Raw genomic sequence first — 20,854 nt, forward strand, 5'->3', positions numbered from 1 at the left:
CTTGCGATGCCCACACCCCACGTTGGTACCGGTTCAAGTCCCAGCTGCTCCACTTCTGATCCAGCTCCCTGCTGATGGCCTGGGAAGGCACTGGAAGATGGCCCAGGTACTTGGGCCCCTGCCACCCAGCTGAGAGACTTGGATGGGGTTCCACACTCCAGGTTTCAGCCTGGCCTAGCCCTGGCCATTGTGGTCGTTTGGGGAATTAGCCAGCAGGTGGAAGAGCTCTCTCTCTCTCTCTGCAACTCTGCCTTTCAAATAAATAAAATCAATCTTTTTTTTTTTTTTAAAAAGGAGACTGTACAGTTGTCTGCCCTTATCCAGGGGGGATGCATTCAAGACCCCTAGCGGATGCCTGAAAGTTCAGATAGTTCCAACCACACAGGAGTACGCTGTTTTCTCCCATACACACACACCTACGATAAAGTTCACGAACTAGGCACAGTAAGAGAAGACCTATATAACAGTGTAATAGAAGTTGCTTTAGACCGATGGATTGCTTATTTCTAGAACATTCCATGGACCACAGTTGACTGTGGGTGGCTGAAATGGCAGCTAAGGGGGGATAACTGTACATGCCATTTGCAGGCTCAGTGGGTGCCTTGTTCCTACTCTTTGTCACCTGCCAGTCCGCTGGAACTTGGAGGTGACTGGGGCTTGACCTTGACCATGCAGAGGGGAGACTGGAGCCACAGCATGGAAGGAACCTGCATCCCTATATTCTGCCAGCCCTCGGGAGTCACAGGGGAGAGTGCAGCCTTCGGCATCCTTTAACCGTTCTCATTCCGCTGTCATTGGTGCAGCATCTGTGTCGCGTTGAAGGGCGGAGGGAGTTTTGCCAGAGCAAACTGAACCTGACATGGATCCTCAAGACGACTTCGCCTGCTGAGCCGGAGATGGCTTCCAGCTACCCCGGCTGAAAGCTACTTCCTATCCGCCGCATGTGCAGGTTCCGTTTGTACGAGCAGCTTTCTGATAATGTGGCTTCCTGTGGGTGGCTCAGCTGAGCAAAGCGAATGTTTGCATTGATCTGCTGATGCGAACATCCTGGTGTGCCGGATGGCTGCCTCTATCAACGCCATTCTCACTGCCGATCAAATTCCAGGAACCAGGGCAAGCTGCGCCTCTGACACTGAGGGCAGCTTTGGGTTCCAGCGCCTGGGCCATGGGAGGCCTTTGGGCAGACCCTCCCTCTCCGTCCTGGGTGGCCATCTCCCAGCGCCCGTTTCATTCTACCCTACACCATTCTCAGAGTTCTGAGTCCAGGGAGGAAAGAGCCGCTCCTCACTTATCTCTCTACTACCAGCGTCTACCATGGCACTCGGCCATAGGAGGAGCCCAGCACAGTGAGCTGAGTGACAAATGACGCAGGCCAAGGACATGGATCCCGGTCAGAGCCCCGGTCCAAGGTACGAGCCATCTTAAAAAGCATTTTTGGCAAACTGACTCGTGTTTTACAGGAGCTGGGTAAGCGTGCCCTCACACCCACAGCGGAGGCCGCGTGGAGTTCCAGCCCCAGTAATGTACAGTTCCCTACAGAAAAGGAATAGGGTGAGGAGAGAGCAAGCCTGGGGAACCAAGTGGAGGGAGGAGACGAGGAAGCAGAGGGGCCACACAATGGGTTTAAATCCTGACTTGCTGTCTTTAGCTGTGTGACCTTGGGTAAGCTACTTAGCCTCTCTGAGCCTCCCATTTCTCAGAGGAGATAATGTATGCAAAGCAGAGTGAGTGACACAGCATAGGCGCTCAGCATAGGTGGAGTCCCTTCCCCAACAAAGGCAAATAATCCAAGAGGGACGTGGTCTCGGGGAAGGAGCTGGCCTGAACCCACAGGCAGTGTGGACAGCTCAGAGTGCTGTCTGGCAGGGCTGCATACAGCGAGTTGGCAGTGTCCACGCTGGCGCCCGTACATCGGAGAAGAAGAACCGCCGGCCTCTGAGATGGGCAGCTGGGTGGCATCTGCCGCGGCTCAGGACACTCTGCAGCCCTTCAGCTCTGGAGGTGTGAAAAACGGAAAGCAGAGAAACCAACAGTCGTGTGCCCAGGGGCTGGCTCCCTTCAGGAAGGAAGGGAGACAGGCTTGGCCGGTTGCCTAGCGCAGACCGATTGAAGGAAGGTGTAACAGGAAAAGAGCCTGCAGATCTCAGCTCTGATCTCAGCAGGGCGGGGACTTTTTTTTTTTTTTTAATAAGAAAAAGGAAAAAGCAGCCCGTAGGATGTGTGTGTGTGTGTGTGCGCGTGCGCGTGCGTGTGTGATGAATGCTTCATGTGTCCAGATGACTCACGTGCACGGCCCGGCTAGGATGGGCTGAGCCCAGGGGCCTCCCTGAATCCTAGGACATGCTCCGTGGGATGCTGGGCAGTTGTCTGTGTGTTTGCCCAGGAGCTCGGCTCCTGGGGCTCCCCTGCACTGGGGTGTACAAGGCTGCGATTCAGCCTCCCACCGTGAACTTTTCTAGTTCGCGTCTGAAGGTGGTGCCCTATTGGCTACTGAGGGCCGGCAGCTGGCCAGACCACCCAGAGTGATGCAGAACCATCCCAGAAGGCAGCTGGGGGTCAGGACACACAGGGCATGGGGAGAAGGCTGTGCTCTGCCCTGGTTGAGGCCTGAGCTGGAACATTCTTCCCGGAGGTGACCCCCGCCCCTCACCCATCTGTCTGGTGGTGGCTGGACTGAGCCGGCCCAGGCCAGTGGCAGCTGGCTCTGGCACCTGGGGGCCTACCTGCGGCCTGCCAGCAGCGTGCCTCTGGGGTGGGTGAGAGTCTCACCTGGCTTCCCGGGGCTGCCACTTCCGGTGCCCCAGGGAACAAAGCGGGAGCAGCCAAGCCCTTTGTGACCTGACAGAGGGAGTCTTAAGAATGTCACCTTCGGTGTATTTGATTGGCCAAACCAGGCACAAGGCCACCGATTCAAGAGGCCTCGCCTCTCAAAGCGACACGTGCAGAAGGGTTTGCAACTGTGTGTTCAAAACGATTGGCGCTGTGGCGCAGCGGGTCAAGCCGATGCCTATGATGCTGGTATCCCCTATTGGAGCACTGGCTGGAGTCCCAGCTGCTCTGTTCCCCATCTGGTTTCTGGTTCATGTGCTTGGGAAGCCTGGGAAAGCTTGGGCCCCTGGGAAAGTGCTTGGGCCCCTGCATCCGCATGGGAGACTCAGATGGGGTTGCAAGCTCCTGGCTTTGGCCTGGCCTAGACCCAGCTGTTGTGGCTATCTGAGGTGTGAACCAGCAGGTGGAAATGGAAGATCTCTGTCTCTCCCTGTCTCTGTAACTCTGCCTTTCAAGTATACGACACATCTTTCATAAAAAGAAGAAACAACTCTGAGGGTGGTCGTCTGGGCTAGCAAATGAGAGGGAAGGGGGCAGCCCTTATGTAACCAGACACCCCTGAGGCAGCCTCCGCTCTGCGAAACGTCTGGTTCCAGGCTCTGGGCTTCTCTCTCTCTTGCCGTCTGGAGGGTCTCACGGGAACAAAGGGTCACAGAGGGGCACCTCTGGGGAAGCAACCTCAAAGGTCTCCAGGACCCAGGCAGCTGAATCGATGTGAAGCAGAGGGTGTGGCAATAAGGAGTGGTGGGGACTGTGGGAAAGCAGACAGCGCACACGTCACTCCTCAGAGTCACCAACACTACTACAGGCTCACAAAACACAGCTGCAGGTGAGCTGTGGGCTCCGGGCTGCTGACTCCCAATTTCCACAAAAGAATCCGGGCCAGAGGTGAATGGGACCTCAGAGGCCTCCAAGGTCAATGGTTTTCCAACTTTTTTTTTTTTTTTTTAAATCTAGAGCAGGTCTTATGGAAGAACCAGGACACAGAACACTGGATGACAACTGGAATGAGCAGCCCAGAGTCCCCCATCAGTCTCCTGCTCCCTCCTCGAGGTGCCCCTGCGAAACCCTAGGGTTCCAGGGAACCCAGTTTGGAAATTAACAATTTAATATCTTCGTTCAAAAAAAGAAGGGAAGCAACCTGCTCAAATCCATATTTGAATCTGAGCGAACGGCAGAGCCAGGCTTCGACCCCAGGCCCGTTCTGACGTGAAGATCGGAGCCCTTTCCACTGGCTATGGTAGCAACACGTCTCCAGTGACAAAGCTGCGCAGTGGACAGAGTGGTTTCTGCTGGCGTGAGCCACCCCCTGCTGCCTTCTGCTCCAGCCCCTTCTCAGCTGACAGGCGGTCATGGTGAGGGCAAGCGACTGGCAGGGCAGGGGCTAAAGGCAGAGTCAAGGGGAGTGTGTTGGGGGGATCTCCTAGCCAAGGGGTGGAGACCTTGGTTTTTGTCCAGTGCTGGAAAAGGAGTTAAGACAAAAATGAACCAGTAGATGGGGAAAACTCACAGGTAAAAGAAGGAAGTGAAGGGTGTCTCACCATTTGATCCAAGGTGGGCATGCACTCCAATTAAATTTTAAAAAAAAAGATTTGATTTATTTATTCAATGAAAGTCAGAGTTACACAGAGAGAGACGAGGTCTTCCATCTGCTGGTTCACTCCCCGATTGGCTGCAAAGACCGGAGCTGTGCCAATATGAAGCCAGGAGCCAGGAGCTTTTTCTGGGTCGCCCACATGGGTACAGGGACCCAAGGACTTGGGTCATCTTCTACTGCTTTCCCAGGCCATAGCAGAGAGCTGGATCGGAAGTGGAGCAGCTGGGACACGAACCGGCGCCCGTATGGGATGCTGGCACTGCAGGTGGTGGCTTTACCCACTATGCTACAGTGTCGGCCCCTCCAATTAACTTTTAATTCCGAGTTTCCATGAATTTCCTACATGACCCTGGCATTTCTGTTAATGCTGCCTTTCCCACTACAGTTCGTTCCTGGAAGGCTCAGGATTGTGCTGATCACAGACCAGATCAAAAGGGGGAAGATTCAGGCATGAACTGGCAACAACGGACACACAGAGAGAGGGGGAGAGGGTTTTGCTGTAAGCCCAACACTGCTTCCTGGGTCACCTTTGCTCTAGCCCTTCCCTAGCCAAACCCTCTCCACTGGGCACAGCCTGCAGCTCCCCTGCTAGGATGAGTTCCAGGTACCCTGGACCCCAGCACTCCCTGTCCCGAAGGCCGGGGACTTGCTTGCAGGGTCCACGTTCCCCAGGTGACCAGATGGCACTGCTGTGCGGACTCAGTCCCCAAGCAGCCAGGAAGGGCTGAGGGGCAGCTCCCCTGGTGGTGGGGGGCTAGGGTTGAGATGTGGCCTGGCGGTCCTGGCAAGAGGAGGGGAAACAGGTCCCAGCCCAGACGCCCCCTGACCAGGTTTCTACAGATGTTAGGGGAAGGTCAGTGGATTGAAGGCTTCCCCGGCTCTTCAGATAAAGAGAACTGTTCAGAAAGGATTTCTTTTCAGTAGGCGATTGGGTGATGCTTAAAGTAAGAACAGCACTGCTAGGAGTCAGCCCAAATGGGGTTCCAGTTCTAACTATGCCACCTTCTAGCTGTGTGGCCTCCGATAAGTTAATCTGCTTCTCTGAGCCTGTTTGGGCAACCATACAAATAGTGGTAATAATATTTTCTAAGATTGCTTTGGACTTTCAATTAAACAACACAGAGTCTAGCATATGGGAGAAACACAACAAATGCTTCCTAAAAATGGTCTAAATTTGTTATATTCCTTTTTTAAATGTAATTTACAATCAAGGAGCATGGTCTACCCAACGCATACCCACCGTATCGGGTTGTGAGGCCTTGCACAAAGTGAGGCAGGGTGATGCAAGCCAGAAGCCGGGCAGCTCTGAGGATGTCTCTATAGTTAGTGTCCAGGACACTCTGGCCCTCCCACCAATGCGGCTGTGCCCCTACCTGGGCGTGAATGAGAATGAATCAGGGCTGAGCACATCAGCAGCTCAACCTTGTCCAGAAAAATCAATAGACGCTGTCCTGTGTTATGCAATACACGGGTTCCTGAAAAGTTGGAGGTAAATCAATTTTTTCCCAGTTCAACACCCAGAGTCAGCTAAGCATTGAGCAGAGGCTACGTAGGACATGCATGCGTGTGTACACACACACACACACACCATCAACCATGGTTCTGGTTTCCAAAGGACCTTGCTGATGGCATCATGTGGTCCATCCCTTTCTAAAGCAAAACACTCTTTCATGTGGGAAGAATTACTTCCTAATTAACACCCTGTTTCTTTCTATATTTGTATTGGTCTGCCTGGATTTCCACAGTAAAGACCTTTTTCCATTCTGGCATATGGCAAGCTTACAATGCGTACTTATTGACTGCATACACATTGTTTAAAATCAAGGTGTTCCCATAGCTGATAATCTCGCACACTTGTGTATGGGTGGATAACCCAAAAGTGCTGTTCGCATAGTGTACCTATCTGCTTCCCTAAGAACCTTGTTGGTCCTTAGAACCTTCCACGGTGGCAGCCACGACCCTAGCGTGGCATGAATGGGACAAATCGGGCCTGGGCTCATCAGCAGCAAGGCGCATCAGGGGCAACTGGCTCCTTTAAGTCCGTCTCTGAAAAGCCTGATGAAGTCCCAGTGCGACCTCGCCAGCACGGGGTCCAGACAACGGCAGTGCACTTGGGCCCTGGCCCGCCTGACCTCAGGCCCTGCCAAGGCTTCCCATGCTTGCGGACTGCAGGCTTCCAGGGTTTCAGCTCCTGCTCTCCCCACAGTGTGCAGCCTGCTGCCTCCCAAGGCAATACAGACATTTGATTCTGAAGTGGCCGTCTTCGGAGGATTAGATGGAGGGACTGGGAGCACCCAGGGGGACATGTACATCGGGCAGCAGCTGCTGGGGACATCTGAGCGGTGGTGTTTTGAAGGATGAGTAAGAGTTCCTTACATTGGTGGGGGAGGCAGGGGTTGGGGTGGGGTGATGCCAGTGGGAGGAAACAGCACAGGTAAAACTGCAGAGGTGTGGATTGGCAGGTGGGGAGGGGGCCCTCCCAGGCAGGGGTGGGGAGGCGGTAAGGGAGGCCGGAGAGGGAAGTGGGCCTGGAAGACGGCCGACTTCTCCACATTGTGCTGTTTGGATTTTATCTGAGATTTCCTGCAGGGCTTTTGGCCAGGGCACGATACAATCAAATTCCAATTTTAGGAAAATTACTCTGATAGCTGTGTGGGGGAGGGGTTGCGAGGGTAAAGGACGCGTTCGGATTTGTGCACAGCTGCATGTCCAGCACTCAGTAGGTGCGCCGGCACCGGGTAGGTGCTCACTGTGCAAGGGATGTGGGAGTGACTCAGGTAGGAATGCACTACAGGAATCCAAGCGAAGGTCCTGAACTCCTATGATTATGGGAGCAGAGCGAGGCTGGGTAGGAAAATGAAGTCCAGCCAGGAAGTTTGAGAGGAACAGCTGAGCATGGGAAATGAGTTAAAAAGGTACCGGGAGAGCAGAAGCAGAACATGGAACCGGGGGGCGCCTGGAGATTAGAAAGTTGCTGCCACCTGCGGGCTGGAGGGGCAATGGTGGTGTCACCTGATCCTAGGAGGCCCAGGGACGGGCTGGGACCATGAAGAGGGGGCGCGAGGACTCTCAGGAGATCAGCGGGAGGCTTACGGGGGGCTTGCCCTGAAGGGAAGAGAGACAAAGCAGGACTGGGGGGAGGTGGAGCTGGGTGCCCTTCAGAGGGGGCCCAAGTCGCTGCAAAAGGACCCAACCTTTATTCTGCCATCAACAGCAGCGGATGTGGGCCCTATGGGGAGGCAGCATGACCTTGGGCAAGGTGGCTCCGAGTCAAGGCCATTTCCGGAGGGCTCCTGATGCGCGTGTCCAGAGCCGGCAGGAGAAGTCCTTTGGTCCTGAGAGGGCACGTGGGCAGCGCACCGCAGCCGCCGCCCAGAGCGACTGGATCCACACAGGAGCGGCAGCCAGCTGCCCCACGCGAAGAGTGAGACAAAGCGGCCTGGCCACACTCGCTCTCCCACCTGCCAAGCTCCCTCCAGCGCCCTGCACCCGGCAACTTGGGCTGGAAGCCAGTGGGCAAGAGGGCCTGGGAAACAGAGCTTTCGAGGGTCAACCCCTGGGGGCTGTGCAGGGGAGGCAGGGAGGGGATGGCCCTGGGGGCAAACAGGTCTGGTGGACCCAGTGACCACTGTCGGAGAGGGGGAAAAGCAGACCCCAGGGAGAAGTCTGGCCCTGGGGGGTGGGCGGGGGCTTGGTGAATGGTAGGGGTGCCATTCCCAGAGAAGAGGAAGACAAGGTACACACCTTGGAGGAAGATGCCCCTGGACCACACCAACTACGCCATGCAGCTGGCAGCTCAGTGCCTCTTAAGTTCCTGCACAAAATAACCCTGAAAGACCAAGAGCATAGGTGGGCTCCCTCCTGGCCACAGAACGAAGCGTGCTGCTGGAGCCCTCCCTTCGACCTCTCAGACGGCCTGGGCTGGCTCAGCTCCCCACCACCCTTGCAGCCAACCCGGCTCTTCCCTACACCCCTGCCTGGGCTGGCCACCAGCACTGTTCACAGCCACCCGGACCTGAGCAACGCTCACACAGTCCCACTGGACCCCAGCTCAAGGGTCTTCTGAGTCCTCCCTAATGCCTCTTTTCCCCTACAAATTGCCATCTCTCTGTTGGGTCCCCAATGATGTTAAGTGCTCAATTGCTCCACCACTGGTGAGCTATTTCCCCATCTTTCTGGGTCTCAGTGTTTTCCTCCGTGACGTGGACTAGAGGAGGTGGTGGTGGTCCCACAGGTTCCACGCTAGGCACAGGGACTCCCACCCTGGAGGCCGCATCTAATTCGAGCTGTTATTGCTGCTTTAATTTTCATCTATTAATCCCCAGCGCCTAGCCCTTAGTAGACGCTTAGTGTTTGTTGAATGCACGGAGAATTAATAAGGAAATGGATGTATTCCTAGGGCTCTACCTGGTTTTAGAAAGTTAACGATTTAGCAGAAGTTCAAGGTCGCCTGCCTTGGGCGTTCAGGGGCTCCAAACTGACCAGGTTCCGATTCCGAGCTGTTTTCACGGAGCTCGGCGCAGGGTCTGGCGCACACTTTGCGCTCACCCTAAGCACTCTGCAGCGTCCGCGGGGCCGTGGCCGCAATGACTGCCCCGCCTCCTCCACACCACCTACCCCGATGCCCAGGCTGGCACCCGCGCCCCAGACTCCGCGGCGCGTGCGGAGGCCCGGGGAGGGGCAGGGATCCGGCGGCCGCGGCCACGTGGGCCCCTTCCGCCCGCTCCCACATCCTTTGTTTCCCACCCGCCCGGCTCAGGAAGCTCTTTCTGCGAGTCACCGCGAAGGGGCGGCCCGGGAGCCTGGAGAAGCTATTTCCGTGCAACCCGGGCGGCGAGGAGGTGGAGGCGGCGCAGAAGGCCCCGTGTTTGCTTTCGTTTCGTCCAACAGAAGGTTCTATTTGTGGAAGCGAACAGACGCTGGGGATTAGAGCTGGGAGGAGGCAGGAAAAGGGAGGGGGGAGCCACATCCACTACCACGCACAGGTCTTCCCCGGAACTACCGCGTGGGGGTGAATGACTGTCTCTGGAACTCATCACCCTCCCCAGGCTCCCTCCGCACCCCCACCCCTCTCCTCTGGCTGCAGCCTGGCCGCCCACGGCTCCAACCGGAGCTCCCCAGGTGCTGGGCTGCGGGGGGATCCCCGGGGCCAAAGGCGTAACCGCGGGACCGCAGCGAGCGGCGGGTGCAGAGAACCGCGCCGCGCGTGCCCGCGGCCCATTGTGCTCGCTGTGAATGAGGCGCGCGCACCAATCAGCGGCCGCTTCGCCCCCCGAGGCCCCGCCCTCCCGCCCACTTCCCCGAGACCCTGACGTCACGGGAACTTTTCCTCCGCCCCCTCCTTCGGCCGCTCGCGCGGAGCCGGGGGCCTGCAAGGAGGGCGCGCGCCGCCTCCTGCCCTGCCCAGCCCGGGGGCCGAGTGCGCGCGCTCCGGGCGGCCCGGGACGCACCACCTGCGCCCGAGCGCGCGCCGCTCCGAGCATCCCAGGCCCGCGGGCCACCCCCCGCCCCCCAGCCTCCTGCCCCTCCCCCCCAGTCTCCTCCCTCCGCTCCGGGGACTGCTCGCCGGGTGGCGGAGCCGGAGTCGTCGCGGCCACCTCATTGCACAACCCGGCTCCCCAACTGTTTACACAGGCCGGCCTGTGAGTGTGTGTGTGTATACAGCGTGAGTCACCGGGAGGCGGAGGAGGTGGAGGAAAAGGAGAAGGAGGAGTGCGCTGGCCGGGATCGGCGCGGCGCACACACTCACTCACACTCAGTCACTCTCTCCGAGCGCGTCGCGCCCGCTCGCACACGCCCGCAGTCCAGGAGCGCGCGCAGGACCCCCGGGCGCCGCGGAAAAGTTGCTCCGGCTTTGATTGCTCCGGGACGTGCATTGGCTCCGCGGCTCTGCGCAGCCCGCGGAATCCTGTGCTCGTGGCCCGGGACCCCGGGAACGCAGGCCGCCGCCGCCTCTGGGACGGTCGGCAGCCTCGGCAACAATAGCGGCGGCCGCCCCCTGCGAGGGGGCCCCAAGTCGGCGGCCGCGGGGGTCCGAGGACCTGAGCCGGCCTCCGCCCCCCGGCCGCTGAGCCAGCGTGGTCTCCGCGTGTGCACCCGACAGCGCCGAGCAGCCACTCCCGCTGTGGCCCCTGTGGGGGCCGAGCCAAGCCCGCTCTGCAAACTCCATCCCGCGGGCTGGAAGAAGTCGCGGCGCCCTCGCCGAGCCCGCAGCGCCTTCCTGCGCGGATCCGGGGACTTACAAAGCCGGGACCGCCCCGGCCGGGGACGGGATGCGGGCCGGTCCCGTGCGCTCTTCCATGAGCGGCGCCTCGCAACCCCGGGGCCCGGCCCTGCTGCTCCCGGCCGCTCGGGGCACCCCGACCAAACGGCTGCTGGATGCGGACGACGCGGCGGCGGCGGTGGCGGCGGCGGCCAAGTGCCCGCGACTCTCCGAGTGCCCAAGCCCCCCGGACTACCTCAGCCCCCCCGGCTCGCCGTGCAGCCCGCAGCCCCTGCCCGCCGCGCCGGGAGCCGGCGGCAGCTCCGGGAGCGCGCCGGGGCCCAGCCGCATCGCGGACTACCTGCTACTGCCCCTAGCCGAGCGCGAGCATGTGTCCCGGGCGCTGTGCATCCACACCGGCCGCGAGCTGCGCTGCAAGGTAGGCGCCCCGGGGAGCACCCGGCGGGGGGATCGGGGGCGCGGGACGCGGTGCCCGACGTCCCTCCGACGCGGGGGGCTTGGGGGCAGGGCGGGTTGGTGCGGGGAGCCCGACCAGGCGGCCATTGACCGAGTTCACCCTTTTGGAGAGAGGTGTAAAGGGGGGATTCGCAGGCAAGCGGAAGTGCAGGGTTCAATTGCTTTATAGTCCTTGCTTGGCGCTGAGTTTAGCGCGTGGCGTTCCCATATAAGTTGTGGAATTGCAATGGATTCCAGGGCCATGCCATTCCCCTTCTCTCATTCTCCTCGCCGCCCCGCCCGCCCGCCCTTGCCCTGGAAGGACGCCCCGCAGTGGGTGCCTGCTCGGAGCCGGGAGCAGCCGGCCGCCCCCTCGCCGGGGCTCCGCTGCGGCTGGGAAGACCTGGGCCGGCCCGTGCCCTGGGGATTCCGACGGGAGCCCGCGCTGGCACGCGAACACCGCCCTGCCCAGGGCCGGTCCGGGGCGGGGGGTCTTCCAGCCGCGGCGGGGGGAATTTGCCCGGAGTCGGAAAGTGGGGAACCCCCCCCCCCCGCCCGCTAGGCGTCCTCGCTTCCATTCACTTTATTTTCCGGTCAGCGGTTTGCATTTGCACCGCAGGGAGGAGGAGGTGGCACTGGGACAGGCAGAACCCGCCGGGTCCGCGGCCGTCCCCGCCCCTGGAGGCTGGCACTGCGGTCGCAGGCTCCCCTTGAGGAGCCGCCTTCCGCCCACCCGGGCTGGGCGCCCCCAAGTTAAACTTGCTCTTGGATTTTCTGTAACTCACCTGACGCCCCTCTGCCCCCGCCCCCCAACCTTCCTCCAGGGCTTGCTGCTGCCACCTACCGTCCTACCCTTATGAAATTGCAAATGTACAACCAAGCCCAGGTTTTTAAGCGGGGAGAAACCTTTTTCGGTGACTGGGGCTGAGAGCTGTTCTGGGGAAAGCGGGTGTGTGTGTGTGTGCTGTGGGGTGGGATAGGAGGCGGAGAGGCAGCAGCAGGAGGCAGCCAGGCCTCAGAGGTGGGGTGGGTCTGGTCGTTGTGCAACCCCTTCCAGTTCCTCCAAGCAGATAATAGCTGAATCCAGATGGTGACAGCCCGTGTGTCACCGTTTCCAGTTGAGTCTAGGATATGAGTAACCGGACTAAACAGAGGGCCCTTAAAGAGACCTGCCAGCTTCTTAGGGGAGATGCTGCCGGTTCCTGGAGCGGGGTGGGTGGGAGGGGGCCTAAACAAACAATGGAACAAAGAAAAACCATTGGGACGGTCCAGTACCCCACCTGTGGGAACTGGCTGCACCTGAGTCACACGGCAGGCGGGTCGCTTAGTGCTGCCCGGTCACAGGCTGTCCAGCCAAGTCATTTGTTCCTTCTGACAGCTCTGTGGCCCCCGCTTCCCCTGGGAGGCTGCGGAGTCACGGGCCGGTGCCTTCTCTGGGCTGAACCCTTTGCCTTTGCAGGAGACACATGCACTTCCTGCAGGCCCTTGCCCGCGTGCTCTGCAAACCGGGAAGGGCCCCAGTGGGTGGGAGCTCTGGGGGCTTAGCTCTCAGGGTCCCTGGAGAAGACTGACAGGCGGGCACAGAAGACTGTTCTTTGAAACCGCTCATGGGGGGGGGGGTAGCTCTCTGGATGCTTGCTAGCCTTAGATGTCACTGGCTGTGAGGGTACTAGGGGTCCCTGGGGCAGCATCAGAGATAAGGAAGCCACATGCATAGAGCTTCCCCAAAGCCCAGAGATGGAGCACTTCAGTCCGGCTCCCTGGGGGATCTGGGAGCTAGCCTCCGCCTTTCTCAGCCCCCTAAGCACCCCGCCCCATTCTCTCCGCAGGTGTTTCCCATTAAACACTACCAGGACAAAATCAGGCCTTACATCCAGCTGCCGTCACACAGGAACATCACCGGCATCGTGGAAGTGATCCTTGGGGAGACCAAGGCCTACGTCTTCTTTGAGAAGGACTTCGGGGACATGCACTCCTACGTGCGAAGCCGGAAGAGGCTGCGGGAAGAGGAGGCCGCCAGGCTCTTCAAGCAGATCGTCTCTGCTGTCGCCCACTGCCACCAGTCGGCCATCGTGCTAGGGGACCTGAAGCTTAGGAAGTTCGTCTTCTCCACGGAGGAGAGGTGAGCAGCCGCCACAGCGCCTCCTCCTGTGGCCTATTGGAACCCAAGTAAAGGCACGGGTCGTGCAATTGGGTGCAGTGTGTTGGTGCACAGCAAAACCAAGGGCTCAGTTGTCCCAGAGGTAGTTGTAGAAGTCCTGAGGAGTCACGGCCAAGGTTGGTTTATTCTGCATTCTCGGGGGTGGGGTCTGGAGACACCTTGGTGCCTCTGCGGATGTCACTTAGCGGCAGGGTGCTCTACCCCCAGGACCAGGCCTAGTCCCCATCGCTGTCCACCAGCTCAGTCTTCTGGGGTAGGAGCATCAACTTTGCCCTTCACGATGACCGAGTTCTACAGGAAGTTTGCAAGTCTTGTTTTTGTACCTTGAAGGTGTGACGGAGCTAGGCTGTCCTGTTTGCAGAATCTCACTCTGCCTTTTTTTTTTTTCCCATCTTGGGCTGGGCTCCCCATACTTTCTTCACATTTCCCTGTGACTTTTTAAGATAATCCGGTTTGGATTCACCTTCAGAAAATAGCCGCATTGAATAATAAATGGAAGTTGGCTAGAATTGATTGCTAAATATAGCTCCTGGCTTACCTCACAAAGGACGAGATGAGGCTGATAAGAGCATAATGAGGCATTTAGATTCAGAGTGGAGGTTCCAGAACCAGAGTGCAGGAAGATGCATGGTGGGGGGGCACCTGATTTTAAGAGGTGGCTCGCATCCCTTGTGGGAAGACTAGGAGGAGTAAGAGACTTGTAGATGTGGGAGTGAGTTATTTTGTTGTCTGTGTTCACACAGTGCTTCCCCCACGTGGAATCTCTCACTGCATGTGTTATCAGTCACTCCAGTGCGCGCTAAAAAGTACGGGGGTGAGTTGCCAGGCAGCCCGACTTTTTATCTGCCCTTGCAATAATTATTGGTACATACTGATTAGCAAAGAAAGGCGTAATGTTGGCAATGGAGAGGTTTCCAATTCCTGGAATATGCTCCTTTGATACGGAGAGGCATTTTTCTGAAACATGCCTTACACACCTCCTTACTAGCTTTTGAAATCTGCATTGCACAGGCAGATGTCATGGGCACGGGGTTTGGCAACCCGAGGGTTAAGCAATGGCAGGCTGACGCTAGTCGTGTAACCAGCACAGGTGCAGGGTTTTAGTGCTACAGCGGCCAATCAGGAGCAGACAGTGTGCGTTGAGTCATATTTTCCGTTTACAGAACCAATGGGTATTTTACATAACGACTAGGAGGTCATGCTGAGGACATACCGAAGTTAGCACATGCATACTACACTCCAGGGAACAGGAAGGCAGGAAGGAAAAAAAAAAAAAAAAAAAAAAAAAAGAAACAACAGAACCAAACCAGCAGACCTTTAAGAGGAAAAGGAATTGACCCATCAGCCAGGACTACATGTTTGCATCAGGGAAATTTGTAACAAGGGACTTAGTGAAGTTGGAAGTGTTTCAGAAAACGCAGGAAAAGCAGGCTGCCAGCGATGGCGGCAGTCCCCACCTGGCTGTGGGGGATCTTGGGTACTTGGGTGGCCAGTGCTGAATGAGACACCTGAGACAGCCTTGCGGCTCAAAGGTTGTCAAAGTTTGGCTGTTACCTGAACAGAGACCCCCGTATACTGTAAATATGCCTGCGTGTTGGCGTGCCATTCTAGGAAGGACGTGTGTGTGTGTGTGTACGTATGAAGAGTTTTAGGGGCCCTACACCCCACCAAGTCCACCAGCCATTTCTGTTTCTTTCTCCCGTCCAGGCCAAGCATTCTTTGCAATTAAACACCCCCAATAAATGTAATTAACATTCCTCGCAACTTTCCCATCATGGCCATCCCAGGCAGGGCCCAGGTGGACAGAGTTCCTCCTGTGGGTCTGTATCGGTGTGGGCAGCTGGGCCGTGCGTGAGGACGATGACGGTGGGCTGTGGGTTCTGTAAGGCAGAGCGTGTGTCCTGGTGGCCCCGGCAGTCAGTGGAGTGGTAAAAGAGATGGGTTTGTAGGATGCTTGTGCCCTGAAGGATTCCCTGTTCTTCCTCCGGTAGCTTTTGTAGAAAATGTCAGCGTTCCCCCGAGACAAGCTCCGGGTGGGACAGCAAGCGATGTGAACTTTGTCAGTTGCGTAACCCCCATTAGGCTCTCTCTTATGAGCTCCAGCATCATGAATGCTATTTGGGGCTTTGCCTCATGCCCTCCACCCCGGGTGCTCTCTCGCTACCTTGCAGTTATTGCAGTGCGCATTGCCTTGTGAAATCCCAAGTCCTGGGCGCTTGCAGGGCACTGCTTACTGGATGAAGGGGTGAGTGGCACTCGCGAGGCCTTTGCTGTTTGTGCCTGTGGGTGCCGATCTGGAAGTAACGCCTTGGTTCCTCTTTGCCGGCAGGACCCAGCTCAGGTTGGAAAGTCTGGAAGATACCCACATCATCAAGGGGGAAGACGACGCCTTGTCGGACAAGCACGGGTGTCCAGCCTACGTGAGCCCCGAGATTCTCAACACCACGGGGACCTACTCCGGGAAGGCGGCGGACGTTTGGGGCCTCGGGGTGATGCTGTACACCCTGTTGGTCGGACGATACCCCTTCCACGACTCAGACCCCAGCGCCCTCTTCTCCAAAATCCGACGTGGACAGTTCTGCATTCCAGAGCACATTTCCCCCAAAGCCAGGTGCCTCATTCGCAGCCTCCTGAGACGGGAGCCCTCCGAGAGACTCACGGCTCCCGAGATCCTGCTCCATCCCTGGTTCGAATCCGCCTTGGAACCCGGCTACGTCGACGCGGAAATGGGAGCCGCAGACCAGACTGTGCCCGAGTTCCAGGAGGACAGTGACATGAGTTCCTTCTTCTGCTAATCCCGAAAACCTCAGAAACCTCGAAATTCTCACACATGGCATTTCCAGTTCTAAAGACGGACAGGCCCTTGGGCGTGGCGCCAACCAGATAGGGGACCGCCTCGGGGGTCCGGCACTGCTGAAAACCACCATAGCACCTGCCGGCCTTCTTTGGGTTGAACGGCTGCTGACACTGATTGGCTGCACCTGCAAAGTGGTTCCCCTTCTGAATGAACCCTCGCCAGCGCCCCTCTGTGACACCTGGGGGTGCTGCAACTTTGGTAGGTGGCAGAGAGCTTGGACATCCTCCACCGTGTGTTCGAGCGGAATGAACTTGAGCGTTCGAGTGGAAGATGATACAGCTCGCACGACGGCAGTTTGGGTGGCAATAACCATATCTGAACAGGGTGACGGATAGTTTGGGCCAATAAACCTAGCATCTTGGAACTCATCTTTGGTAGCTGACGTTGCTACCGCAGCTTCTCGAATCGGAAAGTTCTTTTGGTTTGTTTTAACACTCATCCTTTCCACACTCACACTTTACCCTTGACTCTGCTCTGCTTTTTGGAGCACACTGTTTTAGGAGCTCAGGAGCCCGCCCGCACCTTGAACCCAGACCCTCTCTGCACCAATACCTTCTCCCCGCCCTTGAAACCTTGCCCGCCCCCATAGCTATAAAAGCACTTACCAGCTGATTGCCCAAAAGACCTGAGCTCAAAGAGACTGCAGAGTTTTAAAAATAAGTTGAGTGTTTGGGGATTGTTAGCTTTCTAGGTTCTGCCCAAGTACGCTAGTACTTACCCTTTTTCCCCAAGGCCATCTAAGGGTGGAGCTTCGTGTGGGAGGAGGAGGCTGAGTAGGAGACTCCCCGTCTCCCAGTCCCAGTGCAAACAGGAAGCATCTCTGTGCTTTGGAGAGAGGGATCGTTGGATAGTCTTAGGAGACTTTCAGCCCAACTTCCGGAATTTGCTTGGGCCCCTCGGGGTGTGCTCTGCCTCCGGCAGTGTTTGTGTGCCTGCAGTTTGGCATGAGGGTGTGTCCCTATTTCCCTTGTGCTGTGGTGTAGGAGTAGATCCCTCTGATCAGCTGCTGGGGTGGGAGAGCAAGCCCCAGATCTTTGAGGGCCAACCTCTTTCTGCCACCTCCCAACACAGAAATATGCCGCCCCCTCCCCTTCCTCTCTCTCCTCTCCCCCACCTCAGCTCTTCTCACCCCGGGGGATCCAAACGCCCCCCAAGAGAGAGGAGCTTCATGGAGAAACTGCAACTTTGCATTAAACAAGTACAGATGAAACATCCGCCACTGTTTTGGACAGTGCTGGAATCTGGTGGTTACACGGGTAAACCAAACATACTGTATTTAGAGAAATGGCACAAAAACAGGCAGCCAGCTTTAAGGGCTACGCCGAGGCAAACTAAACTACTAACCTGCATTGTGAGAATGCCGCGTATACCTCACGTACTGTGTACTTTGTACATATATTTGACCTTTTATACATACTGTCCGGTGTCGTTAGGCTCGTCGTGTTGTCTTGTCTGTCTGAATAACCCGCGTGTCTAAAAGCCACGTGAATGTGAATGACTGTTGGCAGCGTTGCCCCGACAGAGCCGTGGGACTGGAAGAGGGAGGGCAGGCGTCTGTCGCACTAACGCTCTTGTGGTTGTTGTCGTGTCTGTGATACATTCTGGGCTGGCCGAGGCTTCTGCCGGGAAAGCTAGAAACACTAGACCCTTCCTGTACATGTGTACATATGTGAACCTTGAGACAGCCATTTCTGACTTGTAGAGAAATTTTAATAAATCTGGTTTCGTAAAGAGATGTGGTGAATTTCGCGTTTTTGGAACCCGGTCTGCCTTTGCCATTTGCAGTTTGGGCCTGGGATGTGCAGGTCCCTGGCGCCAGGGCTGAGAACCTCAAAGGGGAGATGGAGAGGGAGACGGATGATGATTGTTGTCTGTTGTGGGGAGCAGCTCGGACTAGACTAAGTTACTGGAATTAAGACTTATTCTATGCATCTGCTCTCCTCTGTGGGGAGCAGCTCGGACTAGACTGTTACTGGAATTAAGACTTATTCTATGCATCTGCTCTCCTACAATATGGTGCTGGGAGAGGAGAAAACAGCTTCTACCCAGCTGCCTCCAGTTCAACTAATAAACTGTAGGACTTGCTCCTGATTGGAGGAGAGCAGCGTACTCGGCGTGTGGGCAGCCGAGTTGGGATTGGCGGAGAAGGACTATAAAGGAGGAGAGAGACGGCATGCACCAGGAACATCTATGGGGAACATCTAAGGGGAACACCTGTGCAGCCCCCGAGAGAGCCGGCCGGCGGTGTGCCGCTCCCCTGCGGAAGTGGGGAATGCGGCCGGGGGGAACTGCCCTTCCACGGAGGTGGAAGGGATAGTAGCCAACCCGGGAAGAACCAGCAGCAAACCCGGGGAGGGCCGAGCAGACGAAAGAACAGCGCAGGGTCCTGTGTCGTTCCTCCACGAAGAGGGGGAGCGACATAATGGTGCCGTGACTCGGATATGAAGCCTAGGCAGGACTCTGTGTTGCTCCTCCACGAAGAGGGGGAGCGACATAATGGTGCCGTGACTCGGATATGAAGCCTAGGCAGGGCTTAGTGTCGTTCCTCCACGAAGAGGGGGAGCGACAGTCTGTCACCTTTGGTGGACTTGAACTTGCCTGCTTTTATTTTTTTTCCCCATTTAAATGGGCACATTCACTTTTTTTTTTTTTTTTTGCAAATTCTCTTTGAGAGGTGAGACCCATTGGGTGAAACTGGGTTGGTGGGTGCTGAGGGTTGAATTTGGAGTTAAGAAGCCTTGAGTTGCAAATCCTCGTGGGTTTTAGTCTTCTTCTGGGTCCCCCACCCCTGAAGACTTCACACAAGCTGCGAGCACTCCTTGGAGCAACGTCATGCATATCCAACAGGATTTTGTGGTTCTTGGAGAGGTTCTCATGGGTCCCTGAAGGCATCCTGGGCGCTCCCCCACATCAGACCTAATTAAAATGGCTACTGAGGCATTTCCTTGTCGTTTGCCCTCTGTAAGTGTAAACATGGGAATGGAAGCAAAGAAAAAGTAAGGCAACGTTCATTTGAGTCCCACAGGTAGAGAAAGGATTTTTGACTTAGGTGAATAGCTTCCCTGTTACTTCAGCAACTCTTAGAAGGTAAATTAGCATCTGGATCAATTCAAATATTTTATGGTATAAAGTGTGGCGAATATACAGAAAATAGCACATCTAAGTGTGCAGCTGGGTGAATTTTCACAAACCGAGTGGACTAGCGAAACCAGTAGATCTAGAGAGCAAAAGACAAGACCCCCAGAGCCCTGTGCAGCCCCTACCTGACACCTGCTCCCAGCGTAATCGCTGTGGGACAGAGCTTTAGCTCTAAACGGCAAAAATTGGAACACAGACTAACTTCTCACTCCAGGCTCACGTGAGGAGGTGCACGGAGGCGACACCTGTAAGACCAGGCTGAGGCTGCCCAGGAAAGCACACCTGTGACATCGGGGTAAGCACAACTGACTGGGGACCCTGTGGACTAGGAAGTTCAGAAAAGAAATGGGGAAAGCCCATCGGAAGCAACGTGGAAAGTCGCCAAATGCTTGGGTTGTTTAGAAACGAGGAGACAGCCTGGGGCTGGGGGCATCCCATGAATGGGACCTTAAACTTGATGTTGCTGGAGCAGCCTCTGGAACGGGTAGGTCTGAGTGTCTCCCTGCTTGAGTGAACCTAGACAGGGCTCAGCGTATCTCCTTGGGCATCCAGAATGCTAACACTTTGGACTTGGCCGAGTTTTTAATCTAAGGATTTCAAAACACTTTGCAAGCAATTAAGGTTACAACACCAGTTGGTACTGTTGTTACATGCACCCAATGGAGAAAAATATGGGTCAGGATTGGCTGGGATGACATGTGATGCCACAAATCCATAAATTTAATCTCTGCTAAGGTGGAACAAATCTGGGGCAATCGCAGCCAGTTAGATTACAGAGGTCAGGACAAGCATGCAGAAAAGCTGATCACTTTTCTTTTCCCTTGTCTCCTTCACGTACTAGTCATGTATATTGTTCAAGAAACACCTGTCTTTTGAAAGGCAACAGATTTTATTACGTATTTGTGAGGCAGAGAAACAGACGTCTCTGTAAGCTCTTACCGTAGTATACTTTCTAGAAGTTTCTCTGTCTCTGCTCCCTCTAATATACAAAGCAGTTGAGTGAAACAGGTAAGTTAAATATTTTCCCTGTTGTATAGGTTGGAAAACTGAAGTTCAAGGGTCTTTCTGTAGCCACTCAGGAGTAGCTGCTCAGAGTTGGGGTCTGGGTCTTGGGACTCCATGCCCAGTGTTGTTTCTGTGTGATGCCACCACATAGCGTCTCCTGCTAAGGGTGATGATGAGAGAAGGAGTCCATGAGAGGGCTTCAATAAATTCATGGAAAACATGTATTATGAAAGTATTATGCATGGATTTCAAAATAATTTTTTTAAACTAAGAATGGAAGAATTCTATTTTTTTTTTTGACAGGAAGAGTTAGAAAGTGAGAGAGAGAGAGACAGAGAGAAAGGTCTTCCTTCCATTGGTTCACCCTCCCAATGGCCGCTACGCTGGCGCTGCGCTGATCCGAAGCCGGGAGCCAGGTGCTTCTTCCTGGTCTCCCATGCGGGTGCAGGGCCCAAGCACTTGGGCCATTCTCCACTGCCTTCCTGGGCCACAGCGGAGAGCTGGACTGGAAGAGGGGCAACTGGGACTAGAATCCGGTTCTAGTCCCATATGGAACTTGTCCCATCCATATGGGATGCCAGTGCCACAGGTGGAGGATTAACCAAGTGA

At 56.2% G+C, this 20,854-nt stretch overlaps 1 protein-coding gene across 1 annotated transcript; it reads left to right on the top strand.

Annotated features, from left to right (window-relative positions):
* The first annotated feature begins 10,035 nt into the window (after positions 1–10,035).
* On the top strand, positions 10,036–17,833 carry TRIB1 (tribbles pseudokinase 1). The gene is made up of 3 exons (XM_002710613.6): positions 10,036–11,067; positions 12,914–13,206; positions 15,575–17,833. The coding sequence occupies exons 1-3, from the start codon at positions 10,699–10,701 to the stop codon at positions 16,038–16,040; spliced, it is 1,128 nt and encodes a 375-aa protein (XP_002710659.2). The 5' UTR covers positions 10,036–10,698; the 3' UTR covers positions 16,041–17,833.
* Positions 17,834–20,854: the final 3,021 nt, after the last annotated feature.

This window comes from Oryctolagus cuniculus, chromosome 6 (assembly GCF_051225735.1).
Source record: "Oryctolagus cuniculus isolate XC-2025 breed Fujian yellow rabbit chromosome 6, ASM5122573v1, whole genome shotgun sequence".
NCBI lineage: Eukaryota > Metazoa > Chordata > Mammalia > Lagomorpha > Leporidae > Oryctolagus > Oryctolagus cuniculus.

Coding starts and splice junctions, on each gene's coding strand:
- TRIB1 (XM_002710613.6), top strand. CDS start 10,699: ATGCGGGCCGGTCCCGTGCGCTCTTCCATGAGCGGCGCCTCGCAACCC. Junction 11,068..12,913: donor GCCGCGAGCTGCGCTGCAAG/GTAGGCGCCCCG, acceptor TTCTCTCCGCAG/GTGTTTCCCATTAAACACTA. Junction 13,207..15,574: donor GTCTTCTCCACGGAGGAGAG/GTGAGCAGCCGC, acceptor CTTTGCCGGCAG/GACCCAGCTCAGGTTGGAAA.